General features: G+C 38.7%; 1 protein-coding gene across 1 annotated transcript in view; it reads left to right on the top strand.

Moving 5' to 3' along the window:
* Positions 1-16,686, top strand: part of RPAP3 (RNA polymerase II associated protein 3) — a 214,134-nt gene that overhangs the window by 115,027 nt on the left and 82,421 nt on the right. The window contains exon 13 of the mRNA XM_053716744.1: positions 15,449-15,771. Coding sequence (XP_053572719.1) covers positions 15,449-15,771 — 323 coding nt within the window. The remainder of the gene's footprint in view (positions 1-15,448; positions 15,772-16,686) is intronic.

Raw genomic sequence — 16,686 nt, 5'->3', positions numbered from 1 at the left:
GTTTTGTTTTTTTTCCCCATGAAATGGTTCATGGTACCCCCTTGCAGACACAGACATAGGTCTTTTTTTACACACTCTTATACCGACAAGCATTCATGGGAAAGACAAATGTGTGTCAACAGGACCTACAGATGTATTGTGCATGCTATTGAGAATTATTTAACAGCTTTGTTTCCTTTGAAGGATAAAGAATTACCTTTCTTGATGTTTGAGTATATAAGTTTCATATGCATCCAACATATTTCATATATGACAATGTCACCTTAAATGTAAATACTAGTCTGTTGTCTTGAATCCCTGGGTGTTGCTTTTTCCTCAGAAAAGATAAAACGTACAATTGATTTATGTTGTTTAAAGCCTAAAATCAATAATGACTTTTTAATCTCCACAGTAAGCTTTCTTGGGTTTTAGATGATAATGAAAGTGTTTGCCTTCAGAAAATGTGCATTTTATTAAGTTTCTTATATAGTAATAACCATCTTAAATGTTTAAACAGTCCAAATGACAAGCAGCACTGTACCTGGTGCCAGTGATATAGGGGCAACTGCAAACACCCCTCAAATCACAAAAAACAAAGTCCACAGCACCCAGTCTTAGGAAAAATCATAGGCTTTTATTCAAGCATCATGGCACACAACAGCAACCAGCAACGTTTCGGGTTATTCACCCTTAATGATGCTAATACAGAGTACTTGTGTGTTGCTCCTTATATATATCCTACATTAACTCTTTAATTACTTTCACGTGTCATATACAAGTAATACTGCCACCTACTGGTCAAAGTTACAAAACCATTTTTACATACAACAATGTTAAGAGTTTTTTTTTTAAACTAAATGTTTGCCTAATATAAGAGAATTTAATTCACAAAATGTTCAAAAAAATATTTGGTTTAAAGAAACAGACATATCTATTTCCCTATTGAGTCCCTTAGGGTACAATGTATCCAGCTTATCAATCCAAAATGATTCCTTTCTTTTAAGCAATAGTTCCCTGTTACCACCTCTTCTTAAAGGGCCCACGCTGTCTGAAACCTGCCATCTTTAATTGTGATATATTGTGCCCTGCTTCTAGGAAGTGACAGGCTACTGGTGCCTTTCTGTCACCACATCTGATGTTAGATCTGTGTTAACTAAGTCTGTCTTTGATTTTTCATGTCGTTTTACCTAAATAAATCCTAGAGCATGGACATTCTGTTAAATACGGTATATAACATAAGATGATTCACATGTGTAAAATTATTTAATGAAAAACTTTTTGCCTGTATGGGGATGGAAAAATTCAGTACCCTTTATGACTGAATTACAGCTGACACATCCTAAGCATGGGTAGGTGCCCTTATTTTTAGAGGTGATGTAACTTTGGTGATTTTTTTTATTGGTGCCTATATCATTTTTAACAAATCTTTCAAATTGGGGACACGTCTGTAGGCCATAAGTGGGTATTGTTGAAAGTGTTCTCTGTCTTTGTTACAATTCTTTAGTATGTGCCAATACCTTTTTAAAATGTGACTGATTTTTTGGCTATATGGGTTATATTGTGTGACACATACTAATCATCTGTCATTTTTATCCTTATTTTTAACCCTCTTTGTCTAAGAACCAACAAGACTTTTGGGGTACCCCCGCTGTCTAAATCTATGGGCCATCTCATTCAATCTCTGATTCACTAAATAACTCTCACTGACTATTCTCTGTACCCTCATCATCTGGCTTCGAGGGAGAGAGTTCTTGAGTGTATCATGATGGAAGCTTCCATAGTTCAATAATGAATTCCTGTCTGTTACCTTTCTGTATAAATCAACATGCAACATGCCCGTCATGTTATCCCTGTACACCTCTGTCCAGAAACGCTATTTTTTCCGCACTGAAATTTAGAGTAAATTTTAATCCCTGTACCGCCTCATTCAACTGGTTTACGAAGGCAACAACGTCGCCCCATCACACGCCAAACACATCATCGATGAATCGCCACCAGGCAGCCCCATATTTCAAAAATGGATGATTTTCATAAACAAATTTGTCTTCAAAACAACTAATATATATGTTGGGGAATGATGGGGCCACATTGAACCCCATGGCTGTACCCTTAAGTTGCAAGTAACACTGATCTTCAAACAAGGAACTAATTACAGTATAATACAATTCGTAAAAGATCTTCAAACAATTGTAAATGTGACATTTTATAAGTACCTGTTTTTGCAAGAGTTAACATAGTAGCTCCAATTCCAATTTCCCCCTAACCACAGTCTTTTTTCAATAGTCTGTTAACTGCTTGAGACTGATCTTTAGACCTATTATGTTTAAATTGTGTATTTATTAACATTAGACATCGTAGTACAATCAGAAAAAAAGCACTTCAATCATAAATACCTAAAGAACCTGTATAAATCTTTCTTGATCTCAAAAAAGTCAATGTCTATAGAGGAATAGAATGTTAACCCCTTGTCCAGCATTTCATATTTACTATCCGATAAGGTGCAGCGTGAGATTTTAATTACTGTTGGTTCTTTGTCTTACGGTGTTTCTACTGTGTAGTCTGCCTCTTCGGCCGATTGTAGCGTAGTGCTCCTTCATTTGTGCTTACGGCCTCCTCTGTGGCGCTTACCGACACGCTCCCCTCGTCACTGGACTCTAAAAAGCTTGATCCGCTCAAACTACCTGTGCTACTGGAGCTCTTGTTGTCGTTCCAGGCTTGTTCGCGTTCTTGGGGATTATGGCCGGATCTACCTTGTTTGTTCGTATCAATCCGCCGCCAGCTCCTGGTCTCATTGCGCCATCTATAGACATTGCCCTGTGCATAGTCCGCTTCATCGTGCTGAAATTTTTGTTGTTTGCGGTCCTGCAATTAAAGGGACATAATACTCATATGATAAATCACTTGAAACTGATGCAGTATAACTGTAAAAAGCTGACAGGAAAATATCACCTAAGCATCTCTATGTAAAAAAGGAAGATATTTTACCTCACAATCTCCTCAGCTCAGCAGAGTAAGTTCTGTGTAAAAAGTTATACTTCACCTGCTCCCAGCTGCAGGTAAAAAATTAAAAAAAATGAAGAAATGAACTGCAGCCAATCAGCATCAGCAGTGCTGAGGTCATGAACTCTTTTACTGTGATCTCATGAGATTTGACTTAACTCTCATGAGATTTCATAGTAAGCTTCCTTTACCTGATTGGTAAAATAATATGAGTGCACGAGGCTCATCCCCTAAGCTGTCCCAGGACAGACACACTAAAATGCTGCTTAGAAATCCTTTACAATGGGATGTGGCTACTGAGGAACTTTTGAGGTAAAATATCTTTCCTTTTTACATAGAGATGTTCAGGTGATATTTTCTAGTCCGCTTTTTACAGCTATATTGCATCACTTTCAAGTGTTTAATCATTTGGGTATTATGGCCCTTTAAGCTCGAAAGTGGAATTGGAGCTACTATGTTAACTCTTGCAAAAACAGGTACTTACTAAATGTCACATTTACAATTGTTTGAAGATCTTTTACAAATTGTATTATACTGTAAGAGTTACCATAAATCTTTTCACTAAATGATATAGGCACCAATAAAAAGGTCACCAAAGTTACATCACCTCTAAAAAAAATAAGGGCATCTACCCATGCTTAGGATGTGCAAGCTGTAATTCAGTCATAAAGGGTACTGAATTTTTCCATCCCCATACAGGGAAAAAGTTTTTCATTAAAGAATTTTACACATGTGAATCATCTTATGTTATATATTTAATAGAATGTCCATGCTCTAGGATTTATTTAGGTGAAACGACACGAAAAATCAAAGACAGACTTAGTCAACACAGATCTAACATCAGATGTGGTGACAGAAAGGCACCGGTAGCCTGTCACTTCCTAGAAGCAGAGAGCACAATATATCACAATTAAGATAACAGGTTTTAGACAGCGTGGGCCCTTTAAGAAGAAGTGGTTACAGGGAACTATTGCTTAAAAGAAAGTAATCATTTTGGATTGATAAGCTGGTTACATTGTACCCTAAGGGACTCAATAGTGAAATAGATATGTGTTTCTTTAAACCAAATATTTTTTTGAACATTTTGTGAATTGAATTCTATCTTGTTAGGCAAACATTTAGTTTGTTGTATGTAAAAATGGTTTTGTAAATTTGACCACTAGGTGGCAGTATTACTTGTATTTGAGATGTGAAAGTAATTAAAGAGTTAATGTATGAGGTATATATAAGGAGCAACACACAGATACTCTGTATTAGCATGATTAAGGGTGAATAACCCGAAACATTGCTGTTGTGTGCCATGATGCTTAAATAAAAACTTAAGATTCTTCTTAAGAATGGGTGCTGTGGACTTTGTATCTTAACTGTTTTAGTGTACATTTTGTTTGCGTATATACATTATTTAATTTCTGCTATATACTGTGATCTATATTATCCCTGTAGAGACATGAAATAGACAACATCTCCAGTTCTTTAAAATATATTAAACAAAAATATAGGGTACATGAGAAAATTACTGGGAATAGTCACTAAACTAATAAGTCTAAACTTTACACTTTGAAAAGATGTGTATTATACTATCGAGCGGTCACAGCTTCAACACCACTAATGATTCAAACAATATACCAGGAAATTAATAAAATAACATCATAAACAATAACAAAAAATAATGAATTAATCAAAGTATGTAAATTATTAAATAAAATGTATTGTGCAAATGAGGAAATAACTCTAAAAGCTCTAAGGGAAGTCTCTAACAATTAAAAAGCTGCAGCAAAAAGTCCTTTAATTCCTCAATACATTTTCAAAAAAGTCAGGTTAAAAAAATCTTCTCATGCAGAATTAAAGGGATACTAAACCCAATGTTTTTCTTTCATGATTCAGATAGAGCTGGCAATTTTAAACAACTTTCTAATTTATTCCTATCAATTTTTCTTCGTTCTCTTGCAATCTTTATTTAAAAAGCAGGAATAAAAGCTTAGGTGCCAGCCCATTTTAGGTTCAGCACCCTGGATAGCGCTTGCTTATTGGTTGCTACATTTAGCAAACCAATAAGCAAGCATACTCCAGATTCTCAACCAAAAATGGGCCGGCTCTTAAAGGGCTATAATACCCAAATGTTTAAACACTTGAAAGTGATGCAGTATAGCTGTAAAACACTGACTAGAAAATATCACCTGAACATCTCTATGTATAAAAGAAAGATATTTTACCTCAAAAGTTTCTCAGTAGCCACATCCCATTGTAAAGGACTTCTAAGCAACAAATCAGTATGTCTGTCCCGGGACAGCGGAAGGAGCGAGCTTACGTGCACTTTCATCTTATTTCCCTTTTCAGCTTAAGGAAGTTTACAATGAAATCTCTTGAGATCACAGTAAAAGAGTTCATGACCTCAGCACTGTTGATGCTGATTGGCTGCTGTTGATTTCTTCATTTTTTTTTTTTTTACCTGCAGCTGGGCAGTAACTGAGTATAACTTGTTACACAGAACTTACTCTGAGCTGAGGAGATTGTGAGGTAAAATATCTTCCTTTTTTACATAGAGATGCTCAGGTGATATTTTCCGGTCAGCTTTTTACAGTTATACTGCATCAGTTTCAAGTGATTTAGCATATGAGTATTATGTCCCTTTAAGCTTTACATTCCTGCTTTTTAAATAAAGATAGCAAGAGAACGAAGAAAAATTGGTAATAGTAGTAAATTCGAAATTTGCTTAAAATTGCATGCTCTATCTGAATCATTGACAAAAAATGTTGGTTTAGTGTCCATTTTAAGCAGAGTTAAATAAAAAGACCTCTGTTTCAAGTTAATAGTGCAACTATACCACCTTGTATGAAAAAAGTCTAATGTGCAAAAACCAGGATTAGTTCATGTGTTTTGTAACCAGCTCAAAAAACATCCCAGCACTTCCACTTTATCTCTATGCTCCTTAGCTCTTCACCAGGTTTAAATCCATTTTCTCCAACATAGGTGTGTCCGGTCCACGGCGTCATCCTTACTTGTGGGATATTCTCTTCCCCAACAGGAAATGGCAAAGAGCCCAGCAAAGCTGGTCACATGATCCCTCCTAGGCTCCGCCTACCCCAGTCATTCTCTTTGCCGTTGTACAGGCAACATCTCCACGGAGATGGCTTAGAGTTTTTTAGTGTTTAACTGTAGTTTTTATTATTCAATCAAGAGTTTGTTATTTTAAAATAGTGCTGGTATGTACTATTTACTCTGAAACAGAAAAGAGATGAAGATTTCTGTTTGTAAGAGGAAAATGATTTTAGCAACCGTTACTAAAATCCATGGCTGTTCCACACAGGACTGTTGAGAGGAATTAACTTCAGTTGGGGGAACAGTGAGCAGTCTTTTGCTGCTTGAGGTATGACACATTCTAACAAGACGATGTAATGCTGGAAGCTGTCATTTTCCCTATGGGATCCGGTAAGCCATGTTTATTCAGAAAGTAAATAAGGGCTTCACAAGGGCTTATTAAGACTGTAGACTTTTTCTGGGCTAAATCGATTCATATATTACACATATTTAGCCTTGAGGAATCATTTAATCTGGGTATTTTGGTAAAATAATATCGTCAGGCACTGTTTTAGACACCTTATTCTTTAGGGGCTTTCCCTAATCATAGGCAGAGCCTCATTTTCGCGCCGGTATTGCGCACTTGTTTTTGAGAGGCATGACATGCAGTCGCATGTGTGAGGAGCTCTGATACATAGAAAAGACTTTCTGAAGGCATCATTTGGTATCGTATTCCCCTTTGGGCTTGGTTGGGTCTCAGCAAAGCAGATACCAGGGACTGTATAGGGGTTAAAGTTAAAAACGGCTCCGGTTCCGTTATTTTAAGGGTTAAAGCTTCCAAATTTGGTGTGCAATACTTTTAAGGCTTTAAGACACTGTGGTGAAATTTTGGTGAATTTTGAACAATTCCTTCATACTTTTTCGCAATTGCAGTAATAAAGTGTGTTCAGTTTAAAATTTAAAGTGACAGTAACGGTTTTATTTTAAAACGTTTTTTGTACTTTGTTATCAAGTTTATGCCTGTTTAACATGTCTGAACTACCAGATAGACTGTGTTCTGAATGTGGGGAAGCCAGGGTTCCTTCTCATTTAAATAAATGTGATTTATGTGACACTGAAAATGATGCCCAAGATGATTCCTCAAGTGAGGGGAGTAAGCATGGTACTGCATTATTCCCTCCTTCGTCTACACGAGTCTTGCCCACTCAGGAGGCCCCTAGTACATCTAGCGCGCCAATACTCCTTACTATGCAACAATTAACGGCTGTAATGGATAATTCTATCAAAAACATTTTAGCCAAAATGCCCACTTATCAGCGTAAGCGCGACTGCTCTGTTTTAGATACTGAAGAGCATGAGGACGCTGATGATAATGGTTCTGAAATGCCCCTACACCAGTCTGAGGGGGCCAGGGAGGTTTTGTCTGAGGGAGAAATTTCAGATTCAGGGAAAATTTCTCAACAAGCTGAACCCGATGTGATTACATTTAAATTTAAGTTGGAACATCTCCGCGCTCTGCTTAAGGAGGTATTATCCACTCTGGATGATTGTGAGAATTTGATCATCCCAGAGAAACTATGTAAAATGGACAAGTTCCTAGAGGTCCCGGGGCTCCCAGAAGCTTTTCCTATACCCAAGCGGGTGGCGGACATTGTAAATAAAGAATGGGAAAGGCCCGGTATACCTTTCGTCCCTCCCCCCATATTTAAAAAATTGTTTCCTATGGTCGACCCCAGAAAGGACTTATGGCAGACAGTCCCCAAGGTCGAGGGAGCGGTTTCTACTTTAAACAAACGCACCACTATACCCATAGAAGATAGTTGTGCTTTCAAAGATCCTATGGATAAAAAATTAGAAGGTTTGCTTAAAAAGATGTTTGTTCAGCAAGGTTACCTTCTACAACCAATTTCATGCATTGTCCCTGTCACTACAGCCGCGTGTTTCTGGTTCGATGAACTAGTAAAGGCGATCGATAGTGATTCTCCTCCTTATGAGGAGATTATGGACAGAATCCGTGCTCTCAAATTGGCTAATTCTTTCACCCTAGACGCCACTTTGCAATTGGCTAGGTTAGCGGCGAAAAATTCTGGGTTTGCTATTGTGGCGCGCAGAGCGCTTTGGTTGAAATCTTGGTCAGCGGATGCGTCTTCCAAGAACAAACTACTTAACATTCCTTTCAAGGGGAAAACGCTGTTTGGCCCTGACTTGAAAGAGATTATCTCTGATATCACTGGGGGTAAGGGCCACGCCCTTCCTCAGGATAGGTCTTTCAAGGCCAAAAATAAACCTAATTTTCGTCCCTTTCGTAGAAACGGACCAGCCCCAAGTGCTACGTCCTCTAAGCAAGAGGGTAATACTTCTCAAGCCAAGCCAGCCTGGAGACCAATGCAAGGCTGGAACAAGGGAAAGCAGGCCAAGAAACCTGCCACTGCTACCAAGACAGCATGAAATGTTGGCCCCCGATCCGGGACCGGATCTGGTGGGGGGCAGACTCTCTCTCTTCGCTCAGGCTTGGGCAAGAGATGTTCTGGATCCTTGGGCACTAGAAATAGTCTCCCAAGGTTATCTTCTGGAATTCAAGGGGCTTCCCCCAAGGGGGAGGTTCCACAGGTCTCAATTGTCTTCAGACCACATAAAAAGACAGGCATTCTTACATTGTGTAGAAGACCTGCTAAAAATGGGAGTGATTCATCCTGTTCCATTAGGAGAACAAGGGATGGGGTTCTACTCCAATCTGTTCATAGTTCCCAAAAAAGAGGGAACGTTCAGACCAATCTTAGATCTCAAGATCTTAAACAAGTTTCTCAAGGTTCCATCGTTCAAGATGGAAACCATTCGAACAATTCTTCCTTCCATCCAGGAAGGTCAATTCATGACCACGGTGGATTTAAAGGATGCGTATCTACATATTCCTATCCACAAGGAACATCATCGGTTCCTAAGGTTCGCATTCCTGGACAAGCATTACCAGTTCGTGGCGCTTCCTTTCGGATTAGCCACTGCTCCAAGGATTTTCACAAAGGTACTAGGGTCCCTTCTAGCGGTGCTAAGACCAAGGGGCATTGCAGTAGTACCTTACTTGGACGACATTCTGATTCAAGCGTCGTCCCTTCCTCAAGCAAAGGCTCACACGGACATAGTCCTGGCCTTTCTCAGATCTCACGGATGGAAAGTGAACGTGGAAAAGAGTTCTTTATCTCCGTCGACAAGGGTTCCCTTCTTGGGAACAATAATAGACTCCTTAGAAATGAGGATTTTTCTGACAGAGGCCAGAAAAACAAAACTTCTAAACTCTTGTCGGACACTTCATTCCGTTCCTCTTCCTTCCATAGCGCAGTGCATGGAAGTAATAGGTTTGATGGTAGCGGCAATGGACATAGTTCCTTTTGCGCGCATTCATCTAAGACCATTACAACTGTGCATGCTCAGTCAGTGGAATGGGGACTATACAGACTTGTCTCCGAAGATACAAGTAAATCAGAGGACCAGAGACTCACTCCGTTGGTGGCTGTCCCTGGACAACCTGTCACAAGGGATGACCTTCCGCAGACCAGAGTGGGTCATTGTCACGACCGACGCCAGTCTGATGGGCTGGGGCGCGGTCTGGGGATCCCTGAAAGCTCAGGGTCTTTGGTCTCGGGAAGAATCTCTTCTACCGATAAATATTCTGGAACTGAGAGCGATATGCAATGCTCTCAAGGCTTGGCCTCAGCTAGCGAAGGCCAAGTTCATACGGTTTCAATCAGACAACATGACGACTGTTGCGTACATCAACCATCAGGGGGGAACAAGGAGTTCCCTGGCGATGGAAGAAGTGACCAAAATCATTCAATGGGCGGAGACTCGCTCCTGCCACCTGTCTGCAATCCACATCCCAGGAGTGGAAAATTGGGAAGCGGATTTTCTGAGTCGTCAGACATTGCATCCGGGGGAGTGGGAACTCCATCCGGAAATCTTTGCCCAAATCACTCAACTGTGGGGCATTCCAGACATGGATCTGATGGCCTCTCGTCAGAACTTCAAGGTTCCTTGCTACGGGTCCAGATCCAGGGATCCCAAGGCGACTCTAGTAGATGCACTAGTAGCACCTTGGACCTTCAAACTAGCTTATGTATTCCCGCCGTTTCCTCTCATCCCCAGGCTGGTAGCCAGGATCCATCAGGAGAGGGCGTCGGTGATCTTGATAGCTCCTGCGTGGCCACGCAGGACTTGGTATGCAGATCTGGTGAATATGTCATCGGCTCCACCATGGAAGCTACCTTTGAGACGAGACCTTCTTGTTCAAGGTCCGTTCGAACATCCGAATCTGGTCTCACTCCAGCTGACTGCTTGGAGATTGAACGCTTGATTTTATCGAAACGAGGGTTCTCAGATTCTGTTATTGATACTCTTGTTCAGGCCAGAAAGCCTGTAACTAGAAAAATTTACCACAAAATATGGAAAAAATATATCTGTTGGTGTGAATCTAAAGGATTCCCCTGGGACAAGGTAAAGATTCCTAAGATTCTATCCTTTCTTCAAGAAGGATTGGAGAAAGGATTATCTGCAAGTTCCTTGAAGGGACAGATTTCTGCCTTGTCTGTGTTACTCCACAAAAAGCTGGCAGCTGTGCCAGATGTTCAAGCCTTTGTTCAGGCTCTGGTTAGAATTAAGCCTGTTTACAAACCTTTGACTCCCCCTTGGAGTCTCAACTTAGTTCTTTCAGTTCTTCAGGGGGTTCCGTTTGAACCCTTACATTCCGTTGATATTAAGTTATTATCTTGGAAAGTTTTGTTTTTGGTTGCAATTTCTTCTGCCAGAAGAGTTTCAGAATTATCTGCTCTGCAGTGTTCTCCTCCTTATCTGGTGTTCCATGCAGATAAGGTGGTTTTACGTACTAAACCTGGTTTTCTTCCAAAAGTTGTTTCTAACAAAAACATTAACCAGGAGATAGTCGTGCCTTCTTTGTGTCCGAAACCAGTTTCGAAGAAGGAACGTTTGTTGCACAATTTGGATGTTGTTCGCGCTCTAAAATTCTATTTAGATGCTACAAAGGATTTTAGACAAACATCTTCCTTGTTTGTTGTTTATTCTGGTAAAAGGAGAGGTCAAAAAGCAACTTCTACCTCTCTCTCTTTTTGGATTAAAAGCATCATCAGATTGGCTTACGAGACTGCCGGACGGCAGCCTCCTGAAAGAATCACAGCTCATTCCACTAGGGCTGTGGCTTCCACATGGGCCTTCAAGAACGAGGCTTCTGTTGATCAGATATGTAGGGCAGCGACTTGGTCTTCACTGCACACTTTTACCAAATTTTACAAGTTTGATACTTTTGCTTCTTCTGAGGCTGTTTTTGGGAGAAAGGTTTTGCAAGCCGTGGTGCCTTCCATTTAGGTGACCTGATTTGCTCCCTCCCTTCATCCGTGTCCTAAAGCTTTGGTATTGGTTCCCACAAGTAAGGATGACGCCGTGGACCGGACACACCTATGTTGGAGAAAACAGAATTTATGTTTACCTGATAAATTACTTTCTCCAACGGTGTGTCCGGTCCACGGCCCGCCCTGGTTTTTTAATCAGGTCTGATAATTTATTTTCTTTAACTACAGTCACCACGGTATCATATGGTTTCTCCTATGCAAATATTCCTCCTTAACGTCGGTCGAATGACTGGGGTAGGCGGAGCCTAGGAGGGATCATGTGACCAGCTTTGCTGGGCTCTTTGCCATTTCCTGTTGGGGAAGAGAATATCCCACAAGTAAGGATGACGCCGTGGACCGGACACACCGTTGGAGAAAGTAATTTATCAGGTAAACATAAATTCTGTTTTTCACAGTCGGCTGCACTAACTGTTCGGCATGGCTATTTGCTCACCGCTCCTGGTTGGTATAATCCTTTCGGCGTGTGAGCATCTATGGAGCCGGTCATGAGACCTTCGGCTTGAGGTCGTATTGGTTGTCTGTGTGGCAGCCAGCTAGACATTCTTCTTTATCAACGTATTTCACCCCTCTAGCAGGGCTTTATCAAGATTCTGACAGTAACATTCTTAAAATATTAAATTATAAGACAAAAAAATAGCACAAAAGACACAGGGGTTAGATAAATAGATAGATAGATAGATAGATAGATAGATAGATAGATAGATAGAGATAGATGATGGATGGATTGAGATACATGTAGCAATTGAAGCATCAATGATTATACTACTTTGATTCTAGAGCTTTTGGTATGTTCTTAATTGTGATTGTTGTTTTCCTGTAATGAAGTCAGTGAAGAAACGAATACAAAAACAAAATGCCTTATTTTTCAATTTCCATTTAGTTTATTTATGTTTTTACTATGTATTTAAATCCTTCAAAAGGTTAAACACACAGTTAGTATTGCACCACTGGGAAACTCCCATTTTGCTCTTTATGAGTGATGGGAGCATACACATGTATGCCTGCTTTTAGCTAGCCACTTGTATCCTAATCTGGAATGGCACAGGAGCACATTTTTGACTTGCAGAAGTTAAACACATAGTAATAGGTAAAAATGAAATTGATTCTATTTTTGCACTAGAATGTCCCTTTAATATTCTTTCTTTATATACAGTGCACAGTAGTCATAATGTCACCCAATCTTTTATTTATCAAACTACATATTTTTTATTTTCTTTATTCCATCTAAAAAGGTATTTTAAAATGTATTCCAGTTTAAAAAAAAAAAAAAGTGTTCTATTGCATAAGCTTATATAAATCTTTCGCATGCATTATGGAATTTTTTTTACTATAATGTTAAATGGGGCCTATAGATTTTTCTAAAATATTATCAGTAATGTTTATAATAAGTTTGCGCATATATAAAAAAGGGAAGCTACTGGATGACTTCAGATAAGTAATCACATGGAAAGTAAATCTTCTATCTTATCACCTTTGGTCACAGGAACCACCTGGCCATGTGTGTTATTTCTTGCAGTCACATTGTCTGCATAAACCTTGTTCATGAATGTTAATGACTAATAAGTAACAGTCTGGAAATATAAATAGTGATATGAATTTAAAGTGACATACTACTTAAAGGGACAGTCAACAACAGAATTTTTGTTGTTTAAAAAGATAGATAATCCCTTTATTACCCATTCCCGAGTTTTGCATAACTAGCACAGTTATATTAATATACTTTTTACCTCTGTGATTACCGTGTATCTAAGCCTCTGCTCTGCCAACTGCCCCCTTATTTCAGTTCTTTTGACAGACTTGCATTTTAACAAATCAGTGCTGATTCCTAGGTAACTTCACATGTGTGAGCTCAATGTTATCTATGTGACACACATGAACTAACACCCTCTAGTGGTGAAAAACTGTCAAAATGCATTCAGATTAGAGGCGCCCTTCAAGGCCTAAGAAATTAGCATATGAGCCTACCTAGGTTTAGCTTTCAACTAAGAATACCAAAAGAACAAAACAAAATTGGTGATAAAAGTAAATAGGAAAGTTGTTTAAAATGACATGCCCTATTTGAATCATGAAAGTTTATTTTGTACCCTTTAAAGTATAAATTGCTTTAGAGAAAAATAAAAGTATATTTTCTTCTAAAATGCCTGCATCAAACTTGCACCATATGCTATACTTATGCATGCTTCACAGCCTGTTATCTACAAAAAGTAACTTGATTAGGTAGGTTTTGAAACATTTAAAGTGATTGTAAACTTCAACGATTATCTCGACAATATTTGTAATAAAAAAGAAATTGATGGGCACTTTCAGTAGGCGCTAAATTATATAAATAATTGCCCTTTCATTTTGTTAAATATTTAGCTTTTCTGCCCGCAACGCATAGTTTGTCTGTGTAAAATGAGGAATCATGCTGTATTGCCCCCCTTTTGGACTTGGCTGATGTTATTCTATAACAACATAACAGAAATGTCTGTAATTACAAGGTGTTTAGCGTCATTTTAACTCTTCCTCACAACTTGATTACTTTTCTTTTTTATTATTATCAATTGTTTGACTAATTGAGTTTGTTTTCCCCAACATATAAATGTAAAATTTGTCCCCTGTAATGTGTTCCCAATTATCCATTTTACTACAAATAGCTAATTTACTTTTATTTTGTCATTTGCAATAGCTCCTTTCATACTGCAGCATTAGCTATAGGAAAGCTATGTAAACAAGAGGCAGCGGCAGAAATCAACCTACCAGGCCGGCTGTGACTAGACAGCGTGCCGCGATGCGCTTAGGAAAAAAACAGACCCGCTCAGTAGAGCCAGGAGCGGCGTTCTGCAAAATTCTACTTCGTGATAAAATATCTCTGAAATACTTATATATAAAGTTGGCGCTAAGATTATTTTTATCAGGTATTTATAAAGCGCTAATAGATTGTGCATCACTATACGGCCGGACAGATAGCTCAGCATGCTAAGGCACTGTGGCTGAGCTCTGTAGTAACCCAAGGGTTGCAGGTTCGATCCCCGGTGAGGTCCACTCAGCCTTTCATCCTTCCAAGGTTGATAAAATGAGCAGCACCTTGAGACCCTTACGGGTGATTAGCTGCGCTAATGTACATACATACATACAAGTAATAATAAAACATTACAGGGATGCATTACATACAAAAACAAACAAGTACAGTAGGGGTACAATACAGTTGTAGGAGCAATAATTGAGATATACAAAAGGAGATGAATGTCCTGCCCTTGAGCACAATCATTAGTAGTTCACTTTAAATACAAAGTGGCCTACAAGGTAGAGAGGTTCTCAAGCTTACAATCTAAAGGAGAGGGAATGGATGCAGAAGGTAAGGGAAGGGAAATATGTCTGATATAAGGCAGTGTAAACAGAGTGAGTGAAATGTGTGGTGAGTGAGCAAATGAGGATTGGGAAAGTGAAACAGAATATGGTAAAGTGTCAGTACAGAGGCTCTGAGTGTGAAGTAGTGTCTCTTACCTGGTTCATTAGTGACAGCTGCACCTAATTGCTGTTAGGAGGTGTTTATATATTAAGGTAAGCACCAGAGTGGGTGGTGGAGGGCTAGGGCGTGCAGGGCTGGGATACTGGTGATAGAATGTAGGCTGTGAGAAAGGGAGAGGTAAAGTAAAGCTTCCTGTTGATAAAATATGGGGGGGAGGTGTAGTTTAAAAAGAGTAAAATGGTTCCTGTTGATAAAATATGGGGGGGGGGTGTAGTTTAAAAAGAATAGAGGGGGAGAGAAGAGAAGTTTTCTCTTGGAGATTGGAGAGATCATTCAGATGAATTACTTTGAAAGTTGCTTGCTTGCAGGACTGGTAAACTTGTGATAGAATGTAGGCTTTAAAGTTGCTTGCTAGAGCGAATTATAAATAATAATAACAATAGTTATATATTATGGTTATAAGGAATTGTTCTAATAATCAATTGCATTCTCTTGTGACATATTACAACTATCCATGATAAACATTGAATTAAAATTATAGAAAACTATTGCACTAATGTATTTTGCAATGTTCTGTCTTTAGAAACCTTTGAGGAGGATGGTTATTGAAGAAGTTGAAGGCATAGCAGAATGTTCAGCCAATCACTTTAGTGAAAAGATTTGTGGTAACTCTGCAGTGCTGTCACCCGGATTGCACAAACAAAAGTTGGGTCAAGAACAGCTCATTTCCACATCATCAGATCTTCCTAGTGCAAGTGTGGAAAAAATAGAAGAAATCAACAGCACTTCATCAGATATTCCTAGTGCAAAGGTGGTAAAAATAGAAGAAATCGACAGCACTTCATCAGATATTCCTAGTGCAAGGGTGGTAAAAATGGAAGAAATCAACGACCCTCTTAACCCTCAGTAAGTCACTAGAACTATGTTATATTTTTAAAATGTTTTATGATAGTGATAGCATGTGTAAACAGAACAGGTTGTTATTCAATTCTAACCCCATGGAAGAATTGTATTCATTAGATATCTATTTGTGCCTTTGTGCATTTACAGGGTTTAAATTCCTTTTTTTTTTTTTAAATGAAGTCATCATTTTATTTATTGTCCTATTGGTGGACGCTTGTGTTTTTTTGTTTTTGTTTTTTATGGGTGTACACTATACCTCTTCTCTCAATCTCTGATGCATTCTTCAATTTAGAGACTATATTATAGTTCTTTTTTGTGCTTGGAAATCTGTTTCTGTCTCTGCTTTGTCAAAGGAGATCGCAATTCTAAACATGCTACTTACTCATTCCTTAGTTTTCTTTTTTTATGTATGTATTTGCTTGGAGGGCCAGAGAGGACATTTTAGAATTGCTACCACTCAAAACAAAGTAAAAAATATTTGCTATTTTATAATAAACTCTAATAAAATGGACATTATTTAACTATATCTATCCAATTATATTGGTCTGTACATGTGCTGATAGAAGCCTGGCAACATGGTGCAATGATGTATGTGTGCTATGTACACATCTAGAAAAATATTCATAAAGGATCTTTTCCATTCTTCTTTCATTTACGTCACGATCAACACACATGTGCTACTAATACAAAAATGTATATTAAACTTATTTTTCTGTTTGCGTATTCTTTCATGGAGCATACTGAAATGTGTCCCCACTACCTTACATTATCCTTTAGAGGGTAGATCCACTTATAATGTTATCTTCTAGATTGTTACTAGTTCAGCTTTGCAATTCCTGAATTAATCACATTAGGCATTTTAACAGTCTGCTGCTCTCGCCTCTAAAGGAATCTTCCCTCCCTCAGTTTCATCAATAC

The sequence above is a fragment of the Bombina bombina genome, chromosome 6 (genome assembly GCF_027579735.1).
Source record: "Bombina bombina isolate aBomBom1 chromosome 6, aBomBom1.pri, whole genome shotgun sequence".
NCBI lineage: Eukaryota > Metazoa > Chordata > Amphibia > Anura > Bombinatoridae > Bombina > Bombina bombina.
The sequence above is the reverse complement of the archived record's forward strand: the minus strand, read 5'-3'. Positions and strand labels throughout refer to the sequence as shown.